This window comes from Amblyraja radiata, chromosome 5 (assembly GCF_010909765.2).
Source record: "Amblyraja radiata isolate CabotCenter1 chromosome 5, sAmbRad1.1.pri, whole genome shotgun sequence".
Classification (NCBI taxonomy): Eukaryota; Metazoa; Chordata; class Chondrichthyes; order Rajiformes; family Rajidae; genus Amblyraja; species Amblyraja radiata.
In genome coordinates, this window is record NC_045960.1 from 113,083,355 (window position 1) to 113,097,326 (window position 13,972).

The 13,972-nt window shown below is 45.6% G+C and overlaps 1 protein-coding gene across 4 annotated transcripts in view; it reads right to left on the reverse strand.

Annotated features, from left to right (window-relative positions):
• The window catches only part of slc8a1 (solute carrier family 8 member A1), a 228,871-nt gene extending 222,141 nt beyond the window's left edge, over window positions 1-6,730 (reverse strand). For all 4 annotated transcript variants that reach the window (XM_033022016.1, XM_033022014.1, XM_033022012.1 and 1 more), the window contains exon 1: window positions 6,641-6,730. In XM_033022016.1, coding sequence (XP_032877907.1) covers window positions 6,641-6,721 — 81 coding nt within the window. In that variant the 5' untranslated portion in view covers window positions 6,722-6,730. The remainder of the gene's footprint in view (window positions 1-6,640) is intronic.
• Window positions 6,731-13,972: the final 7,242 nt, after the last annotated feature.

Genomic DNA, 13,972 nt, shown 5'->3' on the forward strand with positions numbered 1-13,972 from the left:
CCTCCACAAATGCTGCCCGACCTGCTCAGTTACTCCAGCACTGTTGTATGCAAGATTTCCTGCATCTGCAATCCCTCACATTTCCAGCCTATTCATATCTCTCCATACCCAGTGTCCTGCCTAGGAAACAACCAGGTAAATCTCCCCTCTTCAATGCAACTACGCTGTGATTGAAAGACACCACTCCTTGAAAGTGCCACCACATGTGAATAGAGTGGGCAAGGCAGCTTTGGGCACATTGGCCATCAGTGTGTAGCAAAGTTGGTGTGGCCACATTTAGAGTATTGTGTTCAAATTTGGGCTTCATTGTAGGAAATATGCTGTCAAGATGGAAAGATTTACAAGGATTTTGCCAGGATGAGGACCTGAGCTATGACAAGTTGAGCAGGCTTGATTTCTTGGAATGCAGGAGGATTCAGAGGTGTACAAAATAATGAAGAAAATATTGGGTCAAACCATGTAGGGGAATTGGGAACCAGAGGACACGTTTAAGATTGGGGGGAGGAGGGGGGGAGATTTGAAATCCGAGGGATAACTTTTCTACACAATAGTATTGTAGGATTATGAAACGAGATGCTGGAGGAATTAAGATGTAGACACAAAATGCTGAAGTAACTCCGTGGGACAGGCAGCATCTCTGGAGAGAAGGAATGGGTGACGTTTCAGGTCGAAGAAGGGTCTCGACCCGAAACGTCACCCATTCCTTCTCTCCAGAGATGCTGCCTGTCCCGCTGAGTTACTCTAACATTTTGTGTCTATCTTCGATTTACTGTGCACCAGCATCTGCTGTTCTTTCCAACACAATTTGCCGAAGGAATTAGTTGAGGCAGATACTATGGCAACGTTTAAACAGCATTTCGATAGGTTTATGGCTAGGACAGGTTTGGACGGATACGGGGAGGTGAGTCGGTGTGGCAAGTTGGGCAGAAGGGGCTGTTTCTACGCTGTACGACTGACAACCTTCACATTGTGTACCAGGATGGCACGGATAATACTCCAGTTTCCTAAAGTACTGTAATATACCAGTTACCTTCCAGTCCCGACGCGTGAAGACAAGCACATTACATGTTCTCACCACCATATATTCCGGTTATTCACACGAACACAATTTAATTCTACATAAACTTGAGTGACAATCTGAAACACGGTTAATAAATGTAAATTACGTTCCTTCCCGAACGCTGCATGGTTAAATGTCACCCGATCGCAAGGCAATAGTCCACTCCGTTTACAGCTCCTTGCTCAAGTGGGTATGAATTTCACTTTTCAACGTCAGTAATATAATCACCTGATAACATATTTTGTCAAGGGATTGATGCAGAGCGCTTGGAAGGAAGGAATTAATACCGTGCCCCCTGGCAAACTAGCGAATTACTGCAGTGTTCAATGCTAATAAATGAACGCACATTGTATCAAAAGAAACGTGGTCAGGAGCCGGAAAATAACCGAAACAATGCACATTATGTATAGCTAGAAAATAGAGTCGACCTTTAAGCAGATCAGTTTCCTTGGGTGTAAATATTGTATTTGGTTTGACAAATTTCTCAGTCTTAACTGAAAGCGTAATTTGAGACGAAGTATTCCCTGGAAAGCGGGACTAAAGATTCTTATGACAATACACTGTTGAAAGCGTCACCAAGGGGTGCTGATGATTTTATGGAACTTCTTACTGGAATGGAGAATAGATTGCATTGTACTGTACGCAATATCAGCATTCTAGACCACATCCGTTTCTGTTCCACGGATCTGCTCGTTTCACTTGTGTTGATTAGGACAAGCCTTTCGAGTTCTTACGGTTATGGACATTCAACAATTGAACCCCCCCCCCCCCCCACCGCCCCGTTTTAGTGGCCGGTTGTGTAATCTATCGTGGTCAAACCCTACAGGAACACCAATTCCGATACTCAAATGGAACTGGTAAAAGGAACATGATCAGATTGCATGATCTCTCAATCTACTATATTTCCCTGCATTTAGTTTAATTTTGTTCATTTTCGCAAATAATTAAATAGAAATCGATTGAGCAAGATCAACACTACACTGGGAATATAGTTGAAACAAGGAGTGGCAAATGCTGGTTTTCCCAACGAAAGAAAATGCTGGAGTAGCTCAGCGGGTCAGGCAGCATCTGTGGAGAACATGGATAGGTGACGTTTCACAGAGTGCTGGAGTAACTCAGTGGGTCAGGCAGCATCTGTGGAGAACATGGATAGGTGACGTTTCACAGAATGCTGGAGTAACTCTGGGTCAGGCAGCATCTGTGGAGAAGATGGATAGGTGACGTTTCGGGTTGGGACTTCAGACAGATTGCGGGGTTGTGGGAGTGAAAGAAAGCTAGACGAGTGGAGGGACAGAACAAAGCATTGTAGGTCGTAGGTAAACAGGTGAGGGACCTTTCAATAGACAGGTGGTAGCACAGATGAACACAAGCTGAAAGGCAAAATGATTAGAGAGTTTTGAATTGTGAAGGTAGAGGATGGACAAAGTGTAGATTATGTAGTTTGGGGAAGGAATGTAGGGGAAATAAATGCAAGGTCAGGCAGGGCTCAGGGGAGGAGGATTTTAAGGTTACTTAAAGTTTGTGTTCAAATCGTTGGGGTGCAAGCTACCAAAGTGGAACCGGAGATGTCGTTCCTCAAGTTTCCATTTGGCCCCACTCTGGCAATGGAGGCAGCCCAGGACAGAAAGGCCAGAATGGAAAGGTAAGTTGAAGTGGTTAGCAACTGGGGTATCGTGTAGGCCTCGGCAGACCCCACATGCCTTGCAGACCAAGCACAAGTGTTCAGCAAAATGGTCATCAAGTCTATGCTTGGGCCAGAGTCCGCGTCCACTAGCACCATCCTACACACACAAGGGACAATTTACAATTTTACTGAAGCCAATTAACCTACACATCTGGAGTGTGGGAGGCCACTGAGCAGCTGGAGATGGTCCACGTAGTCACCAGGAGATCAAAGTTCTAGGGGCAGAATTAGGCCATTGGGCTCGTCTACTCCATTCAATTGTGGCTGATCTATCTTTCCCTCAACCCCATTCTACTGCCTTCTCCCCATAATCCCTGAACATACAAACCCCGTACAGACGGGGCCTGTAGTCAGGATTGAATCCGGTTTTCATGCACTGCAAGGCAGCGACTTCCCAGATGCAGTAAGAGGGGTTTGGAAGAGGTGCATATGAACCTGTGACACATCTGAAAGAACCGTTCATGTCCCTGGATGGAGGCTAGGGAGGAGGTACAAGGACAGGTGTTACATCTGTGATTGCAGGGAGCAATAGATAGATAGATAAATACTTTATTAATCCCCTTATTCAGGGGAAATTCTGATGTCCTTGCAGCACACTAATAAAAATACAACACAGTATTCATAAAGAAATTCAACACCAAAACATCCCCCCACAGTGATTCCCACTGTGGGGGAAGGCACAAAGTCCAGTCCCCATCCTCTTGTCCACCCATAGTCGGGCCTATTGAGGCCTCCCCAGTCGCCGCCACGGCGCCCGATGTTCTCGCCGGGTAGATGGTACTCCGGCGTCGGGAGAACCCCCAGCAGCTTGGGGTGCCAGGAACGGCCGCCTTCCCACCGGAGCCTGCGGCTTCCAAGCCAACAGACCACGCCAGACGGAGCTCCGCACACTGGTGATCTCGGCGAGATGTAAGTTCAACGTCGCAGCTGACCGCTCCGCAGAACCGCGGCTCCACGATGTTTTTTTCTCGGCGGTCCCAGCATACTGGAGTCCCAGCGCGGCGACCCAGGAAAGGCATCGCCCGCTCCGCAATAGCGCTCCAGCGCTGCACTGCCGCCAAAGCCGATGTTCTGCGCCGCCTGCCGCACCGACGTTCTGCACCGCCGCCAAAGCCGATGTTCTGGCCAGGTCCCCTCAGGGAAACGTCGCTCCAGGACCCGCTGGTAGGCCGCGAGGACAGGTCGAAGACGCTGCTCGGAGGAAGGCAACGCCTCCGACCAGGTAGGGACTTAGAAAAGCAGTTTCCCCCTTCCCCCCACACACATAAAAGATTTAGACCCCCTGACTGTACACTTAACGAACTAAAAATAATAAAAAAGAAGGGGAAAAAACGGACAGCTAGGGAGGTGGTGGTCTGAGTGGGAAGAGATGAGTGAACCATAGAGTTGCAAAGGGAGTAGTCTCTGCAGAACGTGGAGAATCTATGTATATAGATACATAGACAATAGGTGCAGGAGTAGGCCATTCGGCCCTTCGAGCCAGCACCACCATTCAATGTGATCATGGCTGATCATCCACAATCAGTACCCTGTTCCTGCCTTCTCCCTATACTCCTCTATTTTTAAGAGTTCTATCTTATACTCTCTTGAAAGCATCCAGAGAATCAGCCTCCACTGCCTTCTGAGGCTGGAATGGAATGACATGACAGTTGGTGGGATCATGTCAGAAGTGCCAGAAATGTCAGAGGATGGTGTTGGATATGAAGGCTGGTGGGGTGGAAGGCAAAATGGAGAGGGAGCAAGAGCAGATGCAAGGGACACCAAGGGTGAGGTATTGATATTTGACAGAAGGGGAGAAATCAAGTGTACAAGAGAAAGACATATTTAATCTAGGGAGCAGATACAGTGGAGACAGAATAATAGAAAATAGGGGATAGCATCTTTGCAAGAGGAAGGAAATGCAAGCTGTAAAGTGCAGAGCTAGGGGCACAGTTTAAGAATAAGGAGTAAGCCATTTAGAACGGAGATGAGGAAACACTTTTTCTCACAGAGAGTTGTGAGTCTGGAATTCTCTGCCTCAGAGGGCGGTGGAGGCCGGTTCTCTGGATACTTTCAAGAGAGAGCTGGATAGGGCTCTTAAAGATAGCGGAGTCAGGGGATATGGGGAGAAGGCAGGAATGGGATCAGCCACGATCACATTGAATTGCGGTGCTAGCTCGAAGGGCCGAATGGCCTACTCCTGCTCCTATTGTCTAAAAGATTCATGAGAATGTTGTCAGGAGTCAAGGGCCTGAGCTTATAGGGAGAACTTGGGCAAGCTAGAACTTTATTCACAGGCACACAGGAGAAAGAGATGATCTTATAGAGGTGTAGACAACCACAAGGGAAATAGATAGGGTGAATGCAGAGATATTTTTTCTTGGGGTATGGGGAAATCAAGAACTCGAGAACTCTTTTTCACAGAGAGTTGCGAGTGTGGAATTCTCTGCCTCAGAGGGCGGTGGAGGCCAGTTCTCTGGATACTTTCAAGAGAAAACTAGATAGGGCTCTTAAAGATAGCGGAGTCAGGGTACATGGGGAGAAGGCAGGAACGGGGTACTGATTGGGGATGATCAGCCATGATCACATTGAATGGCAGTGCTGGCTCGAATGGCCTACTCCTGCACCTATTGTCTATTGACATAGGTTTAAGGCGAGAGGGGAAACATTTCTTAGGAATCTGAGGGGCAATGTTTTCACTCAGGGTGGCAAGTATATGGAACGAGCTGTCAGAATATGTAGTTGAGGCAGGTACCAATAGCATTTATTAAGGCATTTGGACATGTATAGAGGAAATGTTTAGAAGGATATGGGGCATGCATGGGCAAATGGGACTAGGTTAGACAGGGCATATTGGTCAGCATGGGCCAGTTTTTATGCTATATGACTGATTACAGCTTTCCCTGGCACTCGGGTTGGGGAAAGGCAGGTTTGTTCGATCAGTAGGGTTTTCCTACTGGCAGTGTGTGTTGATGGACTCGGACGTCACTTCAGACTATCCAATTGCACCACCCTCACACCCAATGTTTAGACTCATCTTTGGTAATGGTCTTTCAGGCAACTTGGTCAATGCTAAAAATCAATATTCAGGAGAATTTCAATCACCTGCAGTGAATAAACAACCAAGCTTTAGAATGAGAAATAATCGATGTTCCTATTACAAGTCAAATGGTACGTTAGGAAAATACAGCTCACTTTCCACAAATCCTCAGCACCAATTATGCAAGAAATGTTGAAGTAGATGACACCTGGGTTAGAGTTAATGTAAAAATGCATTTCTATAAATTATTGCATTAATTATCTCAACGTTTAAACATTCACTCATGAAGCAATGTTTATTAAAATATGAACAAATCAACAGAACAGGCTAATGGGCCACAAAATATGTGCCAAATAGGATGCCAAGATAAACTAATGTCTGCCCACAGATGGTGATATCACCCCGTTCCCTGCATATATGTGTGCCTATTGAGAAGCCCCATAAATGCAACTATCATTTCTGCCTCTACCACCACCTCTGGCAGCACATTCCAGGCACCCACTAAAATATTTGCCCCTCACCTCTCCTTTAAACTTGGTTTCTCTCATCTTAAAGATTTGCCCTCTAGTCTTTGACATCTCCGCACTGGGAAAACATGTTCTGACCATTTACCCTATCTATGCCTAAATTTTCCATACTTCTGTCAGGTCTCTCTCTCTCTCCCTCTCTCTCCCCCCCCCCTCCCCCCGCAACCTGACGTGCCAGAGAAAACAATCCATGTTTGTCTAACCTCTCCTTAACTCGGAATAGCTTGGGCCGAATTCTTGTTACTTCTTTCTTTGGAGAGAGTCAGCATCCTGGTGTGATAGGAGCCGACAGAATGAGGAATACATGTTGAGAAAATGAGTGTTAAAAGCAATACAGTTGTGCAGCCTACCTTAGGAGAGTTCCTGCAGCCGTTGGGAGCTTTGTGGAAAAAGGCAGCATTCAGTAGCTTCTCTACATTTAAGTCGGGCATCAGGGAAGATTCTTGTCCTTTAAGTGTCTCTAAACATGGTTTGCATAACTCTGTCTGAGCTTATCTGTAATTTTCCGCTTTTGCTTCCATACATGGGTTGGTTCCCAACACTAACTTAGTGGTGCTGAACTGTATTGTCTGGCAGTCTTTAGTTGGACTCAGCACGTGAATGATAACGTTTTTATGGCCAGTATGGATTCAGCAGTAACAGTTAGACATTGGTTAAAACAAAAGAGGATCTAGCCAGCCACTTTCACATCCACATTTATATTAAACAGATAGTAAAGCCTTATGTCAAAATCTTATCCATGAGCTATTTATTCATCCAATTGTGCCTACATAAATCATTCCACACAGCAGAGACAGTCTCACAGAGCCACTCACTGTGTAACCAGATAAATATTCCTGTACAATACATTTAACATTACATATTCAGAAGTAAGTTAAATGTCTGCCATTTGTTCAACAGCTTGTAAGACAAAAACAGCCACCATCAATAAGCCACACAGGAGAGTGTTAAGCAGTTTTCAAGAATGTCAGGTCTGATCTGTCTGCAAGATTGTTATTACAGCAGAAATTACTGCTATTGGACTGTGTCACAGAGCCAGGTAATTCACAATGCAGTGCACATTACACCGAGGCAACCGCTGCCAAATGGACCTAGATAGTTAAACTGCATCAAATAATTGCTTCATATCAAAAAATGATTCATGTTTATTTGCTCAAATGCAAATTCTGCAAACTGGCATGCAGCCAGTTAACCTGCACGTGACATAAATAATCTGGAAATATGGAAGGAAAGGCAGGAAAGCGTTCTATTGATATCTGTAAATGGGAATGGAGCAACAGAATGCTGGTGTTGAGGTGATGACAATGTTGCAAAAAAACCCAACTAACAATGGTCACAAAATTAAATTCAGATAAATAATACAAAATATACTACAAGAAAGAAGCAACCAAGCACCAAAATAAAATCATTTTTTTTAAAATACAAAATTAAAAGCCTTTACCTACCATTCCCAAAGAGCCTTGCCTGGAATAATGAGTGGTCACTTAGCTTCAGAATATATATAACTGCAATTAGCTGGCAATTGATCCCAGCTGTGATCATTTGCACCAATAATACTTTACAATAAACCTTAAAGGGATATTACAGTTTTGGGCACTGCCATGATCTGCAGCAGAATATTACAATGACTTCCAGTGGTTCCATTTGAGTTAGCACGGGTAACACCACATGCAGTTTGCTGATGTACCAAATGGTACATTTTGCTGTTATAGAACTTAGATTGTAGAAAAATACAGCACAGGCCCTTCGACCCACAATGTCTGTGGCGATCATGATGCCAAGCTATATTAATCTCATCTGTCTGCACATAATCCCCACCCCTTCATTCCCCGCATAACTATGTGCCTATTTAAAAGCCACTTAAGCATCACTATCATACCTGTCTTCACCACCTCCGGTAACACGTTCCTGGCACCCAGCCTCTGTATAAAAACATTGCCCTGCAAAACTCCTTTAAACTTTGCCCTCTTTGCCCCTCTCAGACTCGGCTTGTACTCGCTAGAATTTAGAAGATTGAGGGGGGATCTTATAGAAACTTACAACATTCTTAAGGGGTTGGACAGGCTAGATGCAGGAAGATTGTTCCCGATGTTGGGGAAGTCCAGTACAAGGGGTCACAGTTTAAGGATAAGGGGGAAATCTTTTAGGACCGAGATGAGGAAAACATTTTTTACACAGAGAGTGGTGAATCGCTGGAATTCTCTGCCACAGAAGGTAGTTGAGGTCAGTTCATTGGCTATATTTAAGAGGGAGTTAGATGTGGCCCTTCTGGCTAAAGGGAGAGAAGGCAGGTACAGGATACTGAGTTGGATGATCAGCCATGATCATATTGAATGGCGGTGCAGGCTCGAAGGGCCGAATGGCCTACTCCTGCAGCTATTTTCTATGTTTCTATGTTTCTATGTTTTAGGAATGGCAATAGACGATAGGCAATAGGTGTAAGAGTGGGGCATTCGGCCCTTCGAGCCAGCACCACCATTCAAGTCGTCAAGTCAAGTGAGTTTATTGTCATGTGTCCCTGATAGGACAATGAAATTCTTGCTTTGCTTCAGCACACAGAACATAGTAGGCATGAATACAGAACAGATCAGTGTGTCCATGTACCATTGTATAAATATATATACACATGAATAAATAAACTGATAGTGATAAATGATCAATGTGATCATGGCTGATCATCTCCAATCAGTACCCCGTTCCTGCCTTCTCCCCATATCTCCTGACTCCGCTATCTTTAAGAGCCCTATCTAGCTCTCTCTTGAAAGCATCCAGAGAACCTGCCTCCACCTCCCCCTGAGGCAGAGAATTCCACAGACTCACAACTCTCTGTGAGGAAAAAGTGTTTCCTCGTCTCCGTTCTAAATGGCTTACTCCTTATTCTTAAACTGTGGCCCCTGGTTCTGGACTCCCCCAACATGGGGAACAAGTTTCCTGCCTGGCCATTCTCCATCTTGCAACTTCTGTATTCAAAATCATATACATCAAAAACCCGGCAAGTGTTTGATTGGGGAAATAAGAATCAAGTCAAAATGGGCTTAGGCAGAAGTTGGGCAGGCTGGGACATTATTCCTTGATCTTATCGAGTTCTTACCAAAGATAGCACAATCAGAATCAAACTCAGAATAAATTTATTAGCCAAGTACGGCTAAGGAATTTGACTTGACGCATATTCCACTGCCTCATGATATTCCCACTGCCTCCGCTTGGCGGTCCACTCTGTGTAGTTGAAAGCCAGCCAGTTGCAGCGCATAGTCCGGGGTCGACTCACACAGCCAGATCTCGGTGGAGCACAGGGCAGCGGATCGAGAGAGGTCCTTGTTTGTTTGGCACAGGAGTTGCAATTTGTCCACTTTGTTGTTGAGAGAACATGGGTTTGCAAGGAATATACTCGGGGGCAGTGTACGTAATCCTCATTGCCGGAGTTGGATGAATGCTCCAGAGCGCTTTCCCCGACTCCTCGTACATCTCATGGCCTTGAACATAACCACAGCCCCGCCGACAAGTATGTCCAGATAGTCCAGTGAGTGAGTGAAACCCAGAACAATGTTTTGGAGGAACCGAATGTCTGATGTTGATGAGTTCCTCTCTCAAGAAAATAATCTTTGTGAGATTTCCATAGAAGGCATAAATGAACAAACACAGACAAAACAGGAAGGAGTAGTTTACCGTGGCAGCCATCGTCAGTGCCATCTTAGTTAAGAACCAGAGGACATTGGGTTATGATGAGATCTAAGGTTTAATAGTAACCTGAGGGGAAATTCTTCCAGAACTGCAGATGCTGGAATCATGTGTACAACATAAAGTGTAACTCAGCGGGTCAGGCAGCATCTCTGGGGGGCATAGACCGGCAACATTTTTGGTTGGATCCCTTCTTCAGGCTGGTGATGAATTTCTTCAAAGTAGCCTGTCCACATCCCCCAGAGACGTGGAAACAAGGAACTGCAGATGCTGGTTTAGAAACAAAGTGCCGGAGTAACTCAGCGGGTCAGGCAGCATCTGTGGAGAACATGGATAGGTGACGTTTCACAGAGTGCTGGAGTAACTCAGCGGGTGCAGCAGCATCTATGGAGCTAAGGAAATAGGCAACGTTTCGGGCCGAAACCCGGAAGGGTTTCGGCCCGAAACGTTGCCTATTTCCAGAAGGTTTTCGGCCCGAAACGTTGCCTATTTCCTTAGCTCCACAGATGCTGCTGCACCATAACTCAGCGGGTCAGGCAGCACCTGTGGAGAACATGGATAGGTGACGTTTCACAGAGTGCTGGAGTAACTCAGCGGGTCAGGCAGCATCTGTGGAGAACATGGATAGGTGACGTTTCACAGAGTGCTGGAGTAACTCAGCGGGTCAGGCAGCATCTGTGGAGAACATGGATAGGTGACGTTTCACAGAGTGCTGGAGTAACTCAGCGGGTCAGGCAGCATCTGTGGAGAACATGGATAGGTGACGTTTCACAGAGTGCTGGAGTAACTCAGCGGGTCAGGCAGCATCTGTGGAGAACATGGATAGGTGACGTTTCACAGAGTGCTGGAGAAACTCAGCGGGTCAGGCAGCATCTGTGGAGAACATGGATAGGTGACGTTTCACAGAGTGCTGGAGTAACTCAGCGGGTCAGGCAGCATCTGTGGAGAACATGGATAGGTGACGTTTCAGGTCAGGATCCCTCTTCAGGCTGATCATGAGATGCTGCCTGAGCGGCTGAGTTACTCCAGTATTTTATGTTCGACTGGGGGTGTAGGGGGAAGGTAGCTGGAGTATAGAGAGGAAAGGGGGTTGATGGAGTGTTTTGTGTTTGCTTGGGTGAGTACAGATCCAGCAACATTCATTATCTTTGGCACATTTTGCCGTCTCAGCTCTTTACAACAAGCAAAATAACTGAAGTGTACTTTTTGCTGTTATGCTGGAAATGCTGTACACCCTATCGCACAGCAATCTCCACACACAAAAAACACTTAATGACGATGTAATCTACTTTTCCTTTGAAGGTAATGAGGAGATAAAATGAAGTTCAGGAGTATTTAATTTTCATATGTACTGAATCGGAACATGAAATTCTTACTTGCAGCAGCATAATAGGTCTGCAAACACATAGATAATGATAAACAAAAACGAGTGTAATGAATTTAAAAATGCAATATTAGTGCAAAAAAGCCTGAAGACACGTGGCAAATGTGCTTCTATTTAAGAAAGCCTGCAGGGAACAGCCTGGGAATTATCCGAGGACACTGTGGGATATATCTAAGGAACTGTGGGAAGCTTGTGAGGAAGTTGCAGGTGCTCTCGCTGAAATTTACGTCATTAATAGACAATAGGTGCAGGAGTAGGCCATTCGGCCCTTCGAGCCTGCACCGCCATTCAATGTGATCATGGCTGATCATCCCCGATCAGTACCCCGTTCCTGCCTTCTCCCCATATCCCCTGACTCCGCTATCTTTAAGAGCCCTATCTAGCTCTCTCTTGAAAGTATCCAGGTGTGGTCTCACTAGGGCCCTGTACAACTGCAGAAGGACCTCTTTGCTCCTGTACTCGACTCCTCTTGTTATGAAGGCCAACATGTAATTTGCTTTCTTTACTGCCTGCTGTACCTGCATGTACACTCATGATATCACTCATTTTAGTAATCTTACTAATCATGCCTTCCACAATCTCATGCAAATTGTGGATATGAACCACAAACAGCAAACAGGACCAATCCTTGTGTCACAGGCCTCGCGTCCAAGAACCAACCGTTCAACATGACACTCTACTTCTATCCAGTCGGCTGGCTTTCCCTAGCTCCCGTGTGATCTAACCTTCCAGAGCAGTTTACCATGCAAACCTTATCAAAAGCTTTGCTGAAGTCCATGTAGACAACACCTACAGTTTTGCCCTTTTTGGTTACTCAATCACCTACGTACAAAACCATGCTGATTATTCCTAATCCCTGTCTATCCAAATGCATATACTGTATATCTTATCCCTCAGAATCCTCTCTAGTAATTTGCTAGTTTTGTTTAATTTGTGATTGTCATGTGTACTGAGGTACAGTGAAAAGCCTTTGTTTTCGTGCTATCCAGTCAAAGAAAAGCCTATTCATGATAACAATCAAGTCATCCACTGTGCACAGATAAAGGACAATAGATAATAGACAATAGGTGCAGGAGTAGGCCATTCAGCCCTTCGAGCCAGCACCGCCATTCAATGTGATCATGGCTGAACATCCACAATCAGTACCCCGTTCCTGCCTTCTCCCCATATCCCCTGACTCTGCTATCTTTAAAAGCCCTATCTAGCTCTCTCTTGAAAGCATCCAGAGAACCTGCCTCCACCGCCCTCTGAGGCAGAGAATTCCACAGACTCACCACTCTCTGTGAGAAAAAGTGTTTCCTCGTCTCCGTTCTAAATGGCTTACCCCTTATTCTTAAACTGTGTGGCCCCTGGTCCTGGACTCCCCCAACATTGGGAGCATGTTTCCTGCCAGGCCATTCACCTTCCAGAGAATTCCACAGTCTCACCACTCTCTGTGAGATAAAGGATAAACGTAACAACATTTAGTAAAGTGTTCAGTAAGAAATGCTGCTGTTGAAATAAAAATTTAAAAGAATGGAGCAATTGTTGTGGACCATCATGCAATGAGTTGCTTCACTCCGGTGCCAATCTAGGAAATGTTTGGCTCACTGGTCTATAGTTCCCTGGCTTTTATTTGCAGCCCTTCTTAAATATAGAAACATTAGGCACTGTCCACTCTTCCGGCATCTCACCCATGTCTTGTGATGCCTCATATATCTCAGCAATTTCTTCGTTAGCTTCCGTGATTCCATCTTAGCGTATCTCCTTGTGGGACTAATTCACTTTGCAGAGTTTCAAACCATTCCAAAACTCTTTAAGTACCTTGAGGTGTACTTGCGTTTAGTTTTAGTTTAGTTTAGAGATACAGCACGGAAACAGGCCCTTTGGCCCACCGAGTCTGCAACGATCATCGATCCTCGCACATTAACACTATCCTACACACACTAGGGACAATTTGCACTTTTCCCAAGCCTGTTTACCTACATACCGGGGTGGGAGATTGCAACCTTCACATGGTCCGCCCTGTTTCGACGAATGCAATCAACCTGGCGTGCACAATCAAGTAAGATCAAATAGAACAAGTTGTCCTACAACTTTAGGCTGTGCACGCCGTACGCAACAAGAAGAAGACCTACATACCTATATGTCTTTGGAGTGTGGGAGGAAACTGAAGATCTCGGAGAAAACACGGGGAGAATGTAAAGCTTCCGTATAGACAGAACCCATAGTCGGGATCGAACACGCGTTCCCGGCGCTGTAAGACAACAACTCTACTGCTGTGCCGCCCGTGTTGCGATAAGGGAAGGATTTGGGGTAGGATTTTAGGGCCGAACATTAACAATTTAACTGTATGCGATGGTGAAAGCAGGAGCTCCTCATATAGGCCTAACTTTGGAGTTTCATGAATGGACCAGAAGGACTCACAGAGAGTGGTGAGTCTGTGGAATTCTCTGCCTCAGGTGGAGGCAGGTTCTCTGGATACTTTCAAGAGAGAGCTAGATAGGGCTCTTAAAGATAGCGGAGTCAGGGGATATGGGGAGAAGGCAGGAACGGGGTACTGATTGGGGATGATTAGCCATGATCACGTTGAATGGCGGTGCTGGCACGAAGGGCTGAATGGCCTACTCCTGCACCTATT